We start from the raw sequence: 18,404 nt of genomic DNA, 5'->3' as shown, positions 1-18,404 counted from the left end.
ACCCTGGTTTATGGGGCCAAATTCCTAATGGAACAAAAGGTCAGGAGCACATGATTATTGGTATGAAATTCCTGAGTCCTTCATTTTTAGTCAGTTTCTCCCTGAGCAAACTGATTCAGAAAGTCAGATGATAGTCATCTGGGCTGCTTCCTTATATTGGATGTATCTTGAATCATTCCATTGTCTACTTTTCTGTTATTCTTGGTGAAAGTTAATAAAAGTTTTAATTAATTGTATCTGTTTATGGCCTAACTGTGCCCCTGAAAGAAAATTACTTTCAGGAAAATTGTGTGCACCAGTATAAAGAAAGAGAAGTGTACGTGTGACTTACTCTCTCACTGCTTCAAACACACTTATAAATGTAACTTGACAATTTTCTGTTTTTTTAGATTCGAGTGGGTTTCAGCTCCTTGAAGGCAAGGGCAGTGATTTACTCATTAGTTACCCAGCACTTGGGAGGAACTCATTAAATGACTGTAGGATAACTGAAGGAAAAATAGAAAGTACATTATAATGTTCACCTATGTAAAACAGGAGGCCTGTTACCATCTGGCCTTCCAGGGCCTTCCTTACTGTGAAGCAAATGAAGTTACCTTCGCTGACCTGCTTGTCAGCATAGACACATGAAGGGCTGTGCTGCAGGCAGCTGTGGGTACTGTGTCCATATTGTTCTTGGTCATGGTCCAATTTCAGCACAGTCCTGAATCTCAAAATGGGGTCATTTAAATCTGCCAATATAGTCTAAGGCCTTCCAGGGAGAAAGCACCCAAACTGGACTTCCTTGCACGTGTTCAGCCTAGCATCTCTGTACAACAGTACAAGTTAATGGAAGATGTGTGCTTCACAGCTGCTCGTGACAGCGTCTAGAAGAGCCCGGAAGCACCCTCCAAAGTCCCCTTGAGTTTGTAATCATGGTACAGAAAGCTGGTGGAAGTCCCAGTGCTCGGCTCCTCAAAAGCAAAAACCAGATACAGACATAAGTACAGTGAAAGCGCAACACCAGGACTGGGAAAGCCAACTCCTTCTCTTTTTAATTGAGGAAAGTCAGCACCTTCTTCACTTTATGTCTATTTTAGGAGAGAAAAAAAGATACTATATACTAAAGTTGTTTTAATTGCCTTCCAAAGTGTTCATAATCTGACAAGAGTTTCTTTTAAACACCTTAAAAGTAGAGTCAAGACTCCTTAGAACATCATCATATTGAAGAACCTTTCAATAAAAAAGACCATTATTTCTCATGATAGGCCTGGTATTCAGTTCTATGGATGGAATTTAAAGCCTCTGAAATTAGCAAACACACACACACGTGTATTTTTAAACTACTGTTTAATCAGTCTTAAAGACACACAAATTAGAAAAAAAAACATTTATATGTAAGTTAAAAACATCTTTAAAACCCAGCAATAAGCCACTAGTGCAGCTCTGAGGACAGACACTAGAAATGAGTGGTTATGAAATTATCACATCACAGTGTAACTGACACAGTGGTAGTTTAAATTCACCATACAACAAGAACTAATTTATGGATCTGTTGAAAAATAACACTTCTTTAAAAAAATATTTTGGAATAATAAAAACAAAAAGCACAGAACACCACATTCTATTCTCACCCAGGGAAGGCAAATGAGGGACCCTCCTCACATTTGGGTAACGATGCTCAACCACTCCTAGGCAGAGATCGAGAGAGAACTTCGAAAGGAAGGCAGGAATGAAATCACACACTTCCACTCTGTATGCAGAAGGGTTTTTCTTGCTTCATCTAAATTAGTCTTACTTTCACTCTTATTGCTCTATGTAGTGCATCTTCTTGTTTGGCGAGGCAGTCGCATACGGGTGCCGGAAGATGGAGACGACTGTTTGGAACACATTTGTGTTGGATGTTTGTTTCTTCTCTCCTTGTGATAGAAACTCAGGAGCAAATGAACTTCACTGACGAATTCATATACACAGAACCAAAAACACTTAAAATTGGGAAAGAGGCATATTTTAAAAGTCTGTCAAACTCTTTACATGTGTTTGTCCTTTAGCAGGAAAGGATTAAAAGGAACATTAACAAACCAATTTCTCAAAGAAGTTTTCCCAAAATAGAGACTGGGCAGGATACAGCCATTCACGACTCCAGTAAAAGGCAGTTGGTCACTTTTTCCATTTCAAACACGTTATTAAGAAAACGGTTAGTCAGTCATTCTACTGATGTTGCTCTGTAACTTTGGGTTTTTCATTCTATTTCCATTTCTTTTTATAGTAGCAAAATTTGATAAAAACATGACTGGACAGACGGCTATGCATCACTGAGAAAGCTTTAGACTGGTTTACGTGGATCTTTATCCTATTATTTATAGAACATACAGTCTTGGGGGTTTGTTTTGTTTTTTTGCTTTATAAAATGTACACTAGAAGAAACAGCAAACAGTTGCTTAACGATGGAGATACATTCCAAGAGGTACATTATTAGGCGATTTTGTCATTGTGGGAACACCATCGAGTGCACTTACACAAACCTAGGTACAGCCTCCTACACACCTAGGCTGTATGGCACTAATCTTATGGAACCACGGTCGTACATGTGGTCTGCCCTTGATGAAACGTCGTTATGTGGCGCATGACTGTAGTTATAAGCAGTTTTAAAGGCAAAACAAATTAGTCAGCATAAAAATGTGTCTTTAGACTCCGTTTCAGATCAATGACCTATAGAGCTTGTCAGTTCTTTACAGGGGTTTGCATAATGTTAAAAACTTATTAAAATAAATATTTTAAAACATATAAAAACATTATTAAACAGCCCACCAATTAAAATGTAATTGGCTACATCCTCTGTACAACAAGAGCCTCAAAAAGCAGCTTAGTCCTGGATTATAAGAGCATTCCTACAAAATACCAACGTGGAAAATTTCATTTTAAATTTTACTCTGCGATGAGAGTTACTATGAATAGATCTGACTACCTGGTGCTGCAGAAAAACACTGTAGACACCCTCTCTACATTCCAATCTTTCAAATCCAAATTTCAGAGTGGAATTTCTTTTTTTAAATGCAAATCTTTCCCCTCAGGTGCACTGATACAAACCCACTTTTGCAAGGAAGAGCTGTGGAAAGCAGAACTTTCAGCATCTCAGATAAGTATGGAAACGATCAGCCGTTCATTAAATGCACACTGGGCAGTGTAACAGTTTCAGAAAGTCCTGCAGGGCAGTGGAGATCACATTTCACAGTGTTAGTCAGAATTCTGCACCTATGTTAAATCTGATATATTCAATTTCAGCCAGGATGGACTATTAGTGGCTGAAGAAAACTCCACAAAATACTGGTTTGTATCTAAAACTCTGGACAAATCTTTCACTGACACAGCAATAACAGGCACCATTCTGAAACAATTATTCTCTCAAGTAATTTTTTCTTTCAATTACAATGTAGAACTCTTAAAACCAATAACTAGTAATTCTGAACGATTTATAATAAGGAGGAAACAAAAAAGTATAAATGTCCAGAGTTATTCATGAATATACAAATTAAAATTTACAAGGTATGAATTTTAAATAGGAAAGATTTTTGTCCTAAGTAATCTAGTCCTTGAATAAAAGTCTAAATTTTGTAATTATTTTAATGGCAAAAATTTTAAGTAATTTTTTCTATAGTTTAAAATAGGTACAATTAAATTAAATATGCTTTAAATATCTTTGAATAAAATAATATTTGAGAACTTACATGGTGGTAAACCCTGCCCAGTGAAGTTGGTAATTTGCATAAAGTATTTTTTAGCATATATCTTCTTCAGTTTTACATAGTACAAACAGAAACCGAAAAAGCAAAGAAGGTAAAAGGAAAATATATTTTCTTCAGCAGAGACAATTTCATTAGGAAAGACTCATGTTAGGGGCTATCTTCAGTAGAAATGGTGTGCTGCCACGCCTTCTGGTTTATGGATTGAAAAGTTTTCCTTCTTCTGTTGCTATGAACATCTTCTGAAACGTCAGGACTTCGAGCTCAAGTAATAAAAGTAAATGGCCATGACAACAGTCCCGGTTGTGAACCCGCCCTTGTCTGTGACTCTTACGGATCTTGCTGAGGCTTCCACTCATTACAAACACAGCTGGGCACAAACGTTCAGAACCGACCCTTTGGGCTTCTTAAGGAACTTTCCTCTAGAGGACATAAGCTCATTGATGACTGAGCCAGATGAAGACCCAGGTCTCGTCCCAGGACAATCAGTGCTTCAACCTAAGTTAACGTCACTTTTTAGAACCATTCTCTTCACTGCAAGTTTTTCTCAAAACTGGTATCTGGAAATTCTGTATGCGCATGTCACACATGGCAGGGATCAATAACAAAAATACTTTTTACCCCAAAGTATGGTGGCCACGTAAATGGTGGAAGGACATTTGTGAAGCCAAATAAACCTTCTCTATTATTCTAGACATTTTAGAAGCTAAATAAATTTCCCCGGTTATCCTGAGTTCCAATAAAAATGCTTATTTTAAAACCCGAGACTAAGCCACTTGTGAAATGGTGACAGCTGAGACACATCAAATTAAACTGTTACCGTTTCAAAAAAATGAAGTTGAGGGAAGAATAATTATTTTCGTTCATTGTTTCCCTGAGTAGTATAATAATTAACCAAAAGTATAAATATGATGTTGACTGATCATCTCTGGAGTGGTTTCAGGACAACTGGAGAGGGGAGAAATAATACACATATGCACTGAATCCTATTCTGTTGATTAAGAAGGAAGCACTCCCTTACACTTACCAGTAGTAGAGATAAACCACTTTTCAACTCTTCTACTGTAAGTATTAGTATTAATCCTTAAACACTCCAGGTAGATATATTCACTTTATAGAGCACAAAAAGTTTTTTCTTGAGGAGAAAAGTCAAGCTGAAAATTAGAATTATTTCTTTAGTTTTTCTTCTAGATTGCATACTTGTGATTATAATTTCTCCAAAATTAGAGAAAAGCTATCCAAAAACCACTTCATACAAAAAACAAGTTATCCAGGGGGATGAAAATCAGTCAAACTGTATATATAATGTATTATCTTCAAAGTAACGGAGAATTCATCAATCATGTTGCTTTCTGGATGGTAGTGCTATGATTATGTTCACTGAGCAAGAAACAGACAACAGTGATTTTAGAGTTACAGGCTGAGAAATAAAATACAGTCAGGTAATAGAAATAAATGGTGATTATTTGTAAATGGTTAGATAGGCCGAACAAAAAGAAAGTTTTTATTAAGCTTTCTTGTTTTCCCTTACGACATGCCTAGGCTTGTCTTTTAAACTCTAAATTTGTTTACTTTTCCTTAATAGTGATCAGATTCTCTGCAGCATTAATTAAACTGAGGAGACATTTTGGGGGCCTGATACTTTCCATGATTACTCTTTTCTATCCTCTCACATTACAGAACTAGCCTAATTTCGACATAGGAGAAAATAGAGAAAATTTATTTAGCTCTGTATCTTTTCCTGGGAGAGAACAGGGCAAGACTAACCCATCAAGTGGAAAAAATTTACCTTCAGAAAAAAACATTTCATATAAACAAAGACTAGGATATTTCCAAAGTTCTAAAAAGATACGTTGACATTTTTGCTGATGAAGATGTCAAAAGTTCCAAGTCCATGTGCTTTTCTCATCTTGAAATGAAATATCACATAGCTTAAGCCAGATAGTTGTTCTGTCCTTAACTTCATTTGCAAATTTATTAATGACAAAAATTTTAAGAAAAGAGACCCACCACAGACAATTTGCATTTCATTAAAAAATTTAAGGCAAAAAAAATGAATTCCATAAAAGACTGATCAAACAAAGGTGAAGCCAGAAGGCCCTGCCCGTCCGTCACTCTCACGGCCCGTGATTTATGACCTGTGGCCAGGCTAGCCTCACATCCCACACCCCACACTTCTGCTTTTGGCTATTGCAGCCATTACACGACTCTGCGGGATTAAAGGAGATACTTGCTAATACAAGGCGAGATTATGATGAAAAATGGTCCATAAGACAAAAGCACATTTTTCTACTTACAGAATCTAAAATTCATTAACAAGAGTTAACAGCAGAATTTTAATGGGAGAAGAGCTTGGAAACTAATTTATATTCTCTAAAAATGTGGTTCAAACCCAATGACTTTAAGTTCTCATTTCCCTAAAACTTACTCAAATTTGAATTAAACTGTCACGGATAAGAAAGTGATTAGCTAGACAGTAACCCTGCTCAGTGATTTCTCTTTCAAAACCTTCAAGCAATCTACCACTATTATTTTCATAATCCTTTTATAATTCCATATAATTTATGCTTGATAAATTTCATTTAAACATCCAACATATTAAAAAGTTATTAAACTTTTATGTCTTACATAATCACAAAGAGCTCAGATAAATAAGGGTGGAAAGCATTCCTGCTGAGCACCTGGTCCCTGCACTGTGCACCTGTGCCCTGTGACGGCTGCCACTGGCTCTGGCCCCAGGTCACACAGTGCTCTCTTCATTCATGCCTTCCTTCCTTCCTTTCTTCGTCGTCATCTTTTTCGCTCTCTTTATAAGAAAATAAGCTTAAAGTATCAAATCGCCAACCTTTAATTATGTTTAAGAAATTCTTCCTTGAAGGACTCTCTGACTGACACAAGGTAATTAACCTCTCCAGGAAAATCAGCTATCTATAATTTGGCATCCATTCCTGTTTACACTTTCACTATGTACTGTAGTCATCTGAGATACTTTAAAAAACCCTTCAAATACTGAGATGTTTATTGCATTTTTAAACTATCCACAATCTTAAATATCCTGTTTCAAATTCCTCCAGAATTCCTTTATAGCACACAATATCAAATACTGAAATAGTGCCCTCACAATATTACACTTGAAAATACCATTTAGGAACAATATTTTAGGAAATAGAGGGTTTAAGGCAAGACATTCATTTGGAAAAGTTAATTTCTCTCAATCACCCAGATTGACACAATTATTTTTCCACCTCTTCAGTGCCTTGGGATTCGCAACATACATTCAGCAACAGGGCACACATGTGATCCTGTGGACATATGCTGAGGTCCTGAGTGCCCATGGAAATAATGAAAATATTTTATATAAGGCGTGGCCCATAGGGACATGGCATGGGAGGGGCTCTTTACTCCATTTCCAATCTGGTACACAGGAGATTCCCTATTTATAACTGTCCAATTCCCCCAAATTAATCTCTTTTCAAATAAACACAAACCCCTTGAAAAGGTGCTAAGATTGGTTTCTGTTAACATACAAAAAACAGCTGTCAGAGTATTTTCCACATCGTTGCTTTCAAGATGAATGTCTGGAGGCCATTTCTTGATTCTGATTGCAAACATTGTTTGTTGTGTAAAAGCTATTCTGTCCCAAAGAATTTTCTCCTTCATCAAACTTTTTGGATCGTGACAGCCGAACATCTTCATGTCTGTTCTTTCCTCTTTGAGTTTTTTTCGACGGCAACAACAACAACACTAAGATACCAACAATGTGAAGGCAGTAATACCAGGAGCTAAAAGAAAAAGAAAAAAGTTTCCTTTATTAAATTTTTTATAATGAACAATCTTTAGTAACTGCACACTTGTCAAAATGTCACACGCCCCACTTCGGATCAGTACATTCCTCCATTATTCTCTTATTCCTGCTCCCCCATGAGATGGCAAGCTGCAGTGCATGCCAGTGGGTATTTATAAAGCAGTGTATAACCCAGCCTGCTTATGAGCATGATACTGCGTATCACATTACATTCCTCTGTGAGGGTTCATAAGGTCACGGCTAAACAGAACAGAAAGGTACTTCTTAGTAGCTGCAGCAATCTGAAAATAATCTCTCAAATCCACAGAATTACATGTTGAGCAAACAAAGAACGCAGTGAGAGTGAAGACTTGTGCTACCCTGGCTCCCCTACTACTCACAACTATTCCAACGACACGAGAAACAGAGAGGCAATATTGCTCCACGGTTACTGCCACGAAGTAAAGAGGGGTCACGCTATGGAAAACATTATTAGAAGTCTCGTTTCCCAAATTAACTAGACACCAAACGTGACCTAAACTGTTCCTACAGCTGCAAGTTCACGTGGCTGCGAGCAAAGCGCCTGCGACAGAAAACCTAACCAACAGCTCGGTCACATTTAAAAACAGGTAACAATCTTGTTCAAATGGAAAGTTTAGCACGAGTTACTTAAGGTCTTCCTGTATGATAATCGTCATATTCAGTTCAACAATTTTGTGACCATATACTCTGTGCCATCATTCTAAATGCTAGGGTAACGAAGAATTTATGAAAGAATAAAGTTTCTGATCTCAAAGATACCCCTACTCTAATATGGGGGGAGTGGAATTTGGTGGGGGAGGGAGAGGAGATAAACAGATAAAATATGAAATTCAAGACAATTTCTATAACATAAAGATGACAACCAACCAATGAAACATTCCAGAGTGAAAAGGAAACCAATAAATGAAACATAAGTAATTTATTTCTTTTGATTAAAGAAATTAAGAGAATTGATAATTACTTGTAAAGAATAAGCTACACTTTCTTTTTTTTAAAACTGCTTCGTCACGTTCTTTGTTGTCCATCTTATTTAAAGTTTCTCTCTCCTTTTCAGAGTCCACAGACTTCACCCAGAGCTGCTTGATTATCAGAAGGTATCTTTTACTTCTGCTCCCAAAATATCTCCTCTTAAGCCTAACCTCCTACACCTTGACTCTAGAGCAGCAGTGAGCAAACTACAGCCCGCAGGCCCAATGTAACCTGATGTTTCTCTTTTTCAATTAAGATGTAATTGACATATAACATTACATTAGTTTCAGGTTTGCAACACAATGATTTGGGATATGTATACACTGTGAAATGATCACCATGATAAAAGTCTAGTTAACATCCAAGTGTAGAAAGAACAGAGACACTTTCTAGCTAAATCTCTGAGAGATTTGAGGCAGTGGTTACGCAGCTGATATTTCTCTAAACCACACTCTCTTCTGAGGGCTGAGCGGTGTGAATCATTCCATAAAAAAACTTGAGACTGCTTGGTTTAAGATTAAAAAATAAGTGAAAATGCATTTAACTGCAAGAAATAAGGCTATGGTACTATTTTTCTATTCTGCCCAATAGCAAGGAGCTTTCTCTTAAAAATACAGTTATTCCCACTGGCACATTTTTAAGGGTAACACTTACCTGTAAAACATGAATGATGGTTTTATAGAAAGAAGTACAAAGGGCACAACTGTGTAACTTATTGCTATTTGAGTTACTATCCATGTTACGACATCATACAATAATTTAACTTGGGGAGGTTCAACGAAATAATGTCTGAAGTTACTTCTCATCTGAAACAAAGAAACAAAAATATTTGCTTTATCTTTATTATTGCTTAAAAATTACACCGACTACATTACCTGTTTCAAGGATGTGGCATAACTGCAACTTCCATAAGCTGCTGGTGGGAGTCTGCCACTGTGGGGAAAGCTAGTTCAAAAGAACTCACGCGTATGTATAAGAAACATGGAAGGAGTGTGATGAAGCACACGGCAAAGTGTGTAGATCTGGGTCAAGGGCATACAGGAGTTCTTTTCAACTTTTCCGTAGATTTGAAGTTTTATTAAAATTAAAAGTTTCCCCCAAAAGTTAAAAATAACACTGCCTAGAGCTCCCTAAATCATAATTGGTAAACTATAGTATACAAATGAAGCTCAATCTACTTTGAAATTTTTCTACTACTACGAAATGAGACATCCTCCTTCTTTAACTTGTGATTTATGAAAGACAAATACATGTTATACACTGAGCTAGGTCAAATGGCACTTATTAAATAAACGGCAACTGTACATATTATTCATTCTTTAATGGAAGCTGGGAAGAGCTTCTCAAAAGATGTCTTCTAATAACCACTATTTTAATATTTTTTTTAGCTTCTAAGAAAGTCAAAACATTTCAGTTTTGAAATGTGCAAACTTAACCAAACATTATTTTATTTTTTCTACTGTGTTTCCCGCTCTTCCTGTCTAGTATGTTTATAGGTGAAACACGGCCCTGCCATGAGGATGCCACATGAATTTTTCAGAGGTGATCTGGTGTACGGTTAATGGCTCTTCCATACAGAGCCCATCACTCTAGTGACCAGAACCGAAACCCGGCTCCTACCGCTTCCTGCCTAGCTCACCGCAGCAGCTCCCCACTCTCCCTTCCATTCTGTCCACCGATGGCGAATCGCTTTCCCTGAGGCACGGTGTTCAGCATTCCATAAGCATGCTTACGAGCCTGACCTGTCGGCCCGACACGCAGAAGAGTAAGGAGTAGGCTCTTCCCCAGCGCGGCCAAGTTCTTCTATCACTGCCTTACTTCCCTCCAGCCCACCCCCGCCTTTCCAGAATTCGTCACTATTTACGCACACACGAAGCCTCTGCTTCAACTAGATTTACTCGTCATTCCTAAATACGCCATGCACTTTCAAACCTGGTTTTGCGAATGTCATTTCCATGCCTAGAACATAGTTTTCTCCCCCCATTACACTTTACTCATTATTACAACTTTCATCTTTCAAAGCCCAAATCCAACCACGGTTTCCTAATGAGGCCACCTCTAGTCAACTCAGCCAAAAGGGATTTCTTTCACCTCTCAACATCTATGCTACTTACCATCCATAAAATCCGTGGAACGTATCATATATGCCTTGTGGTGTATGTATACACCCACATGGACACATATCCATACACCTTATGCCCCTAATTAGACTACAAGCTGCCAGAAGGGATAGCCCTTAGTTAATACTTCTTGGTATTTGCCTCATACATCCCCAAGGTATCTTAAAATTGAATATAGTAAATATTTGATAGTTTGTTAAATGAAGCCATCTCACCTGTCAGTGTCATAATAAGCTTGCTCAAACACCATTTTTGTCAGGTCACTTTCCTCTGATTGACTTTTGAGAACTTAACACTAAATTGTCCTCCTCCTTTGACCACTCATGTCACCAACTTACTTTCTCAGTTGTTTCCCAAAATATTACTCCAGGTCCCAACCAAGCAGACACTCTACAGAGTATCCCCTTTATCTAGGCCTATCCATAGTCCACTCTTCATCTAAAAGAGGACTCAACGGCTATAGCCTTCAGGCAACATTTCTAAAATAAACCTTACTGTCTGATCATCTTTATTTAACTCAGTTTTTAGCTCTCTTTCAGAAAATTCTGTAAAGACAATGAACACTTTGTGGGTGCCTCCTGTGTGCCAGGTCTTCTCCTCAGATGAAGCAAGTGTGGAGCCCTTAGGAGCACTCAACAAACATGCCAGGCACACACCTCACTTCCAGCCGGAGTGGAGGGCTGACCAGGGCCAAGGAAATAAGGTCTGCCTCATAAAAGGGTTCCTCACCCTTTTCTATCAGTTCAAGTGGACTACCAACGAAGTATAAAACGAAATTCTTGATACTTACAGTTCTCGCTGCTAATGTCATCAACACTCCTGTTAGGAATGTCAGGTAATATCCTGGGTACACCCCATGCCAAATGGCAGAGAGAATAAATGTCTGGATAGTTGGACTCAAGGAGGCTCGTTCATAACACACCCTAGAAACCAGAGAGAGCAAAGAGGAGTGAGGGATTAGAGTTTATAAAGCCCACAATGGTCATTCTATTACTACCTGACAAGATAACCACAAGTTATCTTAGGCAATAAGTTGATCTGCAACTATGGGGAGGTTATAGCTATTGTCAAATTCAAGAAAATAAATTTAATTTCTATCTTCTTACTGGTATATGTCATAGCTAAAATGATCATTTCTAGTGTTTCAGAATCTATGCTATTTACAAAAATAAACTTTAATATTAAAGTTATTTTTATTTTATATTATTTTAAGATAAAGAACTTTCAACTGATCTAACCACACTATTCTTTCTGGCAAGTAGGCTGGGTTTAGTCTAAAGTTTTCCTGTAAGAGGGTAGAGAACTCAAATGAAAATAAGATTTTCCCAAGGTACCAGATATAAAATATACAACAAACAAAATACACAACAACAACAAAAGTAACACAACAGATTAGCTCAGAAAATGTGCAGCCATTGGGGAGACTGCATGGCACCAGGACATGATGATAACGTATTTTGGATATCTCAACAGATAAAGATGTTCAACTTGTCATACGATAAAAGACATTATAAAAGAAGGCGGCTTCACACACAATGGTGCTGAGAGCCCTATCGTTACAGCGGCAATACTTCATGCAATAAGATCAAGAGAGGGCAGTGTGTCTCCCTGAGAACAAGGAGAAGAATCACTGGAGTTTTTGTGCAATTTCCTAACTTCGCCTTTTGTCAGTGTCCCTCTGCCTGGGCAGCCTTTACTGTCCCCATGTCCATCTGACAGACTCCCAACCACAAAGCTCAGTGTGAGCACCTCTTCCCTCTGTGCCCTCTCTGCTCCTGCTCACGCTCTCTTATCACCCTCACTACAGGGAACAGTGTGTGTAGATTCACTGCTGTGCTTTTAACAAGATTGTGAACTGTCTGACTGCAGAGCTGGGTCTTTTTCTCTTATTCATCTTTGTATGCTGCGCCTAACATACAAAGATCTGTTGAATTGAAATATTTTAAAACTGGAACTGTTCTGGAAAATCTAGGGCATATGTATACAGGTTGTATAGTCACTTTGTTTAACCAAATCAATGCATGAAAGCAGAGGATACTGCTGATCCCAGGCCTTGGTAGAGGCCCTTAACGATGGGCTGAGAAGTCAGTGACAGCTACATTTATGACAAGCCAAAACAGTCTTCAGATGTGATAGGACCTTGTTTCAGAGGATGTTCACAGTGTTTCCTGGGTAACACCAAGGTCACAATGTGACTCAACACACTGTTAATCAAGAATCTGAACTCAGTGAAGCTCAACCTCCAGTACTAGATGCCAAAGTACAGCTAACGATTGTTCCTGAAGGAACATACCTTTTGAGCCAAAGAGCTGTCTGAATATTCCAATTATCAAGAAACATCTTGAAACTTGTTGACATCTGAAAAACAAAGAAACTTTTTTCTTTGGCCAACAAAATAATGAAGCTCTAAATATAAGTAATAACATTTCCTTGTGCTAAAAATAAATTACTTGACAATGATGGCAGTGTACTGATTTCTCACCTTAATATTGTTTTTCTAATACAGTGACATCATTCATAAAAGGAGTTTGTTTATTGTAGGGACATCTACGAGGTAAATGGATTATCACCATTTTCTCTTACACGTTAATATTTACAGAAGTTGTTGTGGAATTATCCCAAAGAAGTTCCTGACAGAGTATGAAAATGACCTTTCAATGACTTTCACTGGGGACTGGACGCCCCATCAAGCTGCAGTCTCTCAGTTCCCTCGCCTTCAGCCTCTTCAGCTGCCCTTCCCTAGCAACTTGGGATCCCGGCCCCACCTGGAACTGCTGCCTCTGAAAGAGCCGACATGCACACCATCCTCCTGCCTTCCCAGCCTCCCCACTCAAGCTCCTTGCACTCAAGCTACCTTTGACTTCAGAGGCAACCTCTGATCTCCTGGCCTCTACTTCTTCCTTATGTAACTCTCTCCTTCTCTGTCTTCTTTTCCTCTCACCATTTTAGATTCTGTGGTCCATTATTTACTACTCTTGTCAAAATCTGAGGATGAAAACTGGTTCTTATGGGGCAAAAAAAATCTTACTCTTTTTATGTATAAAAGCACATATATACATATAGTACACAGATACACAGTATATTGTATACTGTGGTATTAAAATTTCATGGGGGGATTAAGAAAAAAAAAAGTCTCAAAAGGCTCCTTAGGGTAGCAATAATGAACAAAAGGTTAGAAACACTGCCACATGCTCATCACCCAATTTCTGCAACTATCAAATTTTCCCTCCCCTTCTCCATTTTTATCACTGACATTGTTAAGAGTATTTCAAAGCAAATACCAGACATCTTATTTCACCTGCAAATAGTTCACACTTTATGTCCAATAACTAAAGACTTTTAAAAAACCATGATCAGATCTAACAAAATTAACAATTCCTCAAGAACATCCAATACCCATTTTGTAGTCAAATATCCCTGATTGATTAAAAACATGTTTTTCCAGTTGGCCTGTTCAATTTGGATCCAAACAAGCTTCACACGGTGCATGTGACTGAAGTGTCTTTTAATCTGTAACAGCCCCTATCTGTCCCCACTTCTCCCATGCCATCTATTTGTTGGGAAAAATTGGGTCATCTGTCCTACAGTTTCCCACTTCTGGATCTGGGTTTAACTTACTTCTCTATACTCCATATTCCCTCTAAATTTAGAAAGATCTAGAGACCTGACCAGGTTTAAGTATCTTGGCCAGACTACCTGAGAGATGGTTTGGTAGTTCTGAGGGCACTACATCCACATGCACTTACTTTCCGGCTGTCCCACGTCAGTGATGCTGAGGCGCGGTGGGGGCTCGAGCCTCATGCCTTCATTATAAAGGTCCCTGTCAACCTTTCACCCAAAGTTTTGGTAATTCCTCCTATTTGAAACAATCGTTTCAGAGGCTTGCAAAGCAAGGTCCGCTCTCCCCTCTCTGGTCACTCCTTCTGCACTGCCTTCCTTGGCCCAGTCTAAGTATGGTGGTCCTTCGGGGCTCTCATTTCTTATTCTCTCACGGGTCTCTCATGGCTACTCTTGTGGTCTCTCCCAAAACTTGAAATGCTACATGCTGATAGTTCCCAAATTATGGTCTCAAGCTCCAATGTTTCAGCCAGTATCTGATCATTCACTGGCCTGCTGGACAACTCGGTTAAGTCTGAAATGTGAACACATTATTTTTCCCTCCAAACCTGTGCCTATTCTTTGTTCCTTATCTCAGTGAAAGGCATCACCACAAGCCCAGTCATTTAAATCAGACAGCTGGGCATGACTCATAACTCATTCTCTCTTGCTGATTCCAATGGATCACTAAGTTCTGCTGCATCTCTTAACAGCTCTTCAACGTGTTTGTTTTTCGAGTCCCACTGTCACTACCCTGATTTAGGTCACCATCATCTTGGATTAACACGACACCCTCCTAACAGATCACTCTGGCTCATGAGGGCAACACATTCTACTTGATGTAGCCAGATTCTTCTAAAACACATATATGATCATCTCACTTGCCTGCATACAACCCATCCACAATGCCCTGTAGGGGAGGAAGACTTTTCCTCTATCCAAAGTGGGTTCGTCTGGCCAGAGAACGAACCAAATTCACATGAGACAGAATAGCAAGAGAAAATTAAACAAAGCTTTATGAGAAACCATGGCCCGGGGCCTTTTGTCCCGAAGGAAGAAAGGGCACCAAAGAAGTGGGGTGCACAGAATGGTTATATACCCCCAAACAGGGTGTTTCACATGTGATTGAAATGTCCCTCCCACAATAGTCACAAGATTGCCCTGTTAGCACAGCGCTTGATGGACACAGCAGGTAGTGGTCGGCTATCTCGGTGGGTGCAGCAGGAGGCAATTCTATTGTCTCGAGCTGGGTGGTCACAAGTGAGCACAGGAATCAGTTCCTAGCCTAAGGAAAGATGCTTAATCCTTAAAGAAATGCCAACGTTGGGAGGGGGAGGGAAGTCAGTTACAGGAGGTTAGCAGACAAGCACAATAAAATGCAGATTTAAATCCTTGCCTTTGGCATTGATTAAGAGTTTCCAGAGAGAAGGTCATCTCTCTTCTTCTTTCTGGTACAGAGAGGGAGGCACCTTTACACGGAGATTTACCTTACAAATGTAAATGTGTCCTAACAAAGGGCAAGTTCCATTCCTCAGAGCCTCCTTCCCTGTCCCAGTTTATCAAAAGCAATCAGCCTCAAATAATCCTGATGCCAAAGAGACATATCTTGGGGTGGCCAATTTCAGGTCCCCACAGCCCCCTTGCTCTTATAATAGAGTTCAAAACTCTTAATACGGCCTCTAAGACTGGGCTTGACCTGGCCTCTACTTCTCCAGCTTCATCTGACACCACTCCCTACACCATGAACCAAAGTGAGCCACACACTTTCTCACTTCCTCAGGCTGCTCCCCCTCTCCCTGGGGTGCCTGGCTCACTCCTACTTAGCATTTAGGACTCAGCTTAAGACATTATTTCCTTAGGACCCCTTCCCTGAGCCATCTCATCTCAGCTAGATTCCTATTTATAAACATGCACACATCCCACCACTCTGATCATAACCCATCTTTCTGTAGCCCTGTGACCACCCCCAGCTTGAAGCCCCAAGAGGGCCCAGGTCCTAGGGATCTTCCTCTCTGGATTCCCCGTGTGTGAGGCATGCAGTTGCTGCCCAATAAATACTGGCTGAATGGAAGAATGAGTATCATTAAAAATCCCTCAATGCCACTCTTGGGACAACACATCCCAACCTATGAAAGCAGTTACGGTCCCTAAACTATCCTATGGTAACTAATTTCTTGATGAGTCACTAACCTCTATTTGCTGAATTCTCAAATTGGAAATTAAGTCCCAACGAGCTGCTCCATTTTCATCATATCCTCTGAAACCAAAGCCTGCAGCATTATTAATAGCATGAGCTGTAGTAAACAAAGGGAAAAAAATTATTAAGAACCTATGTAACAATCTACCATGTTCTCCCAGAGGATGTATGTTATATTCTATGATCTTTTATTCTTAAACAATAAAAGTAGATTTATTCTCATTTTTATCTGATATTATAATAAAACAGATCTTGATCCAGTTTTTATGATGTCCTAACAGTTTTTAGGATATATCCTTATATTTAGGATATAGGCTGTATAGTTTGTTTCTCTGACAAGACTCTGACTCTTCTAATGGGTCTTTAACTACACTTCCTCAAGAGGGCACTTTGCTGGCTATCTATAGGTAAGATACACCTCCACACAGTAACAGAAAAGTCCATTCACATGTTACTCACCCAACGTCCATGCAAAATAGTATTTGGGTCTGGCAGCCAAAAGAGAGACATATAGATAGACAACCTTTGTCGGCCATGAAGCCGTAGCCTGAAAATGTTCATCGATGTTATACTCCACAGGCAATGTTTTAGAGATGGTCAAGTGAAATAATAAGGAAAGTCCACAGACTAAGAGCTTCTGAATAACTGCGATCTGAAAGCATAAGACAAGCCTTCATAAACTTAATCCATACTCCTGTTAATTCATTTTACATATTATTGCCAGATTAATCTTCCCAAATGAAGCATTAACCCTATAACTCTCCTGGTCAAAAATCATAAACTACGCTGTGCTCAGCATTTAAAGCCCTTCATGGTCTCAGCATAAACATTTCCAGCCTTATCTCTAACTACACCTCTGGGTTATGGCTCAAATCACACTAGAATCCTCAACATGCGTTTTCAGAACTTTCAGTAAATTAAAAAAATCAAAAAGCAAACAGGTGTACAGGTATGACTACACAAAAATGTTAACATTAATAACTTTTGGTAGCGGATTCTGTATGATTATACACAGACACACATACACACACAGAGCTTATTTTTTCCACTGTGCCTTTTCTATATTTTCCAAATTCTAGGTATCTCATGAACATTATTTTTATAACAAACAACTTAAACATTTCTTTAAATCTGAAAGTTTTTAATGCAACTTTGTTCAAGAATAATATAACCAAAAGAGCTACACACTTGAGAAAACTAAAAGATGTGCATGAAAGACTCTGATGGAAAGAAAAGGTCATTCTTTACTATATTCTGGTATGGTGAAATCACCTTGAAAGAACCAGACTCATGATGTTTTTCTATTCCTAGCAGGCCAGAATATTTCGATCTGCTTCAATATAAAGGAGATTATACAGGATACAAAGGGAAAGAAACAAGTAGAAGAAGAAAGGAAAGGCTGGATCCAGAGGAAGGAATGTAACAAAATACTGGGATTCAGAGTGCCCTGCAGAGTAATCAAATAATGTTCAAATTAACTAAAGCAATCTGCAGATGACCATCCACATCTGCACCCTTTCTGTAACAGTGCCAGAAGAACGGCTCCAAGGCAGGAGGGAAAGCACACATCCGATTCACGGCCTGTCTGAAAAGCCCCCTTGCCGTCTCGGCCTGCCCCGGCTAGGGAGTGCTGAAGGCTCACGGACTCTGGGCTGCAGCTGTTCTGTCTCCTTTTCCTGGCTGTCTTTCAAAGCTTTCTCCACCCCTCATCGAAATATCTAACCAATATATGTGAACAGAAAGAGATCTTACAACAGGCAATTAGAGAAAAGTTGTAATTATAAACGAAGTGAGATGAAATGAATGGCCTCTTACATTAATCTACAAGTTGCATGTATCATCTTAGTAACATAATGAGAAATACTGTGGCCCTTAGATGATATATACAAGTTTCCAGGTCTCAGTTAAAAAAAAAATTAAAGTAACATGCACCTGATCTCAACTGCCAGGTGGGGCACACACCAATCAGAACCCCA

The 18,404-nt window shown here is 39.0% G+C and overlaps 1 protein-coding gene across 1 annotated transcript in view; it reads right to left on the bottom strand.

The window, feature by feature from the left end:
* Positions 1-1,309: 1,309 nt before the first annotated feature.
* MBOAT2 (membrane bound O-acyltransferase domain containing 2) overlaps positions 1,310-18,404 on the bottom strand; it is a 126,889-nt gene continuing 109,794 nt past the window's right edge. The window contains exons 8-13 of the mRNA XM_046663523.1: positions 16,888-17,080; positions 16,422-16,525; positions 12,928-12,992; positions 11,425-11,557; positions 9,169-9,320; positions 1,310-7,501 (exon numbers count right to left, since the gene is read on the bottom strand). Of these exons, the coding sequence (XP_046519479.1) occupies positions 7,285-7,501; positions 9,169-9,320; positions 11,425-11,557; positions 12,928-12,992; positions 16,422-16,525; positions 16,888-17,080 (864 nt within the window). The 3' untranslated portion in view covers positions 1,310-7,284. The remainder of the gene's footprint in view (positions 7,502-9,168; positions 9,321-11,424; positions 11,558-12,927; positions 12,993-16,421; positions 16,526-16,887; positions 17,081-18,404) is intronic.

Source organism: Equus quagga, chromosome 5 (assembly GCF_021613505.1).
Source record: "Equus quagga isolate Etosha38 chromosome 5, UCLA_HA_Equagga_1.0, whole genome shotgun sequence".
Classification (NCBI taxonomy): domain Eukaryota; kingdom Metazoa; phylum Chordata; class Mammalia; order Perissodactyla; family Equidae; genus Equus; species Equus quagga.
This window is presented reverse-complemented; position numbering and strand designations above follow the sequence as displayed.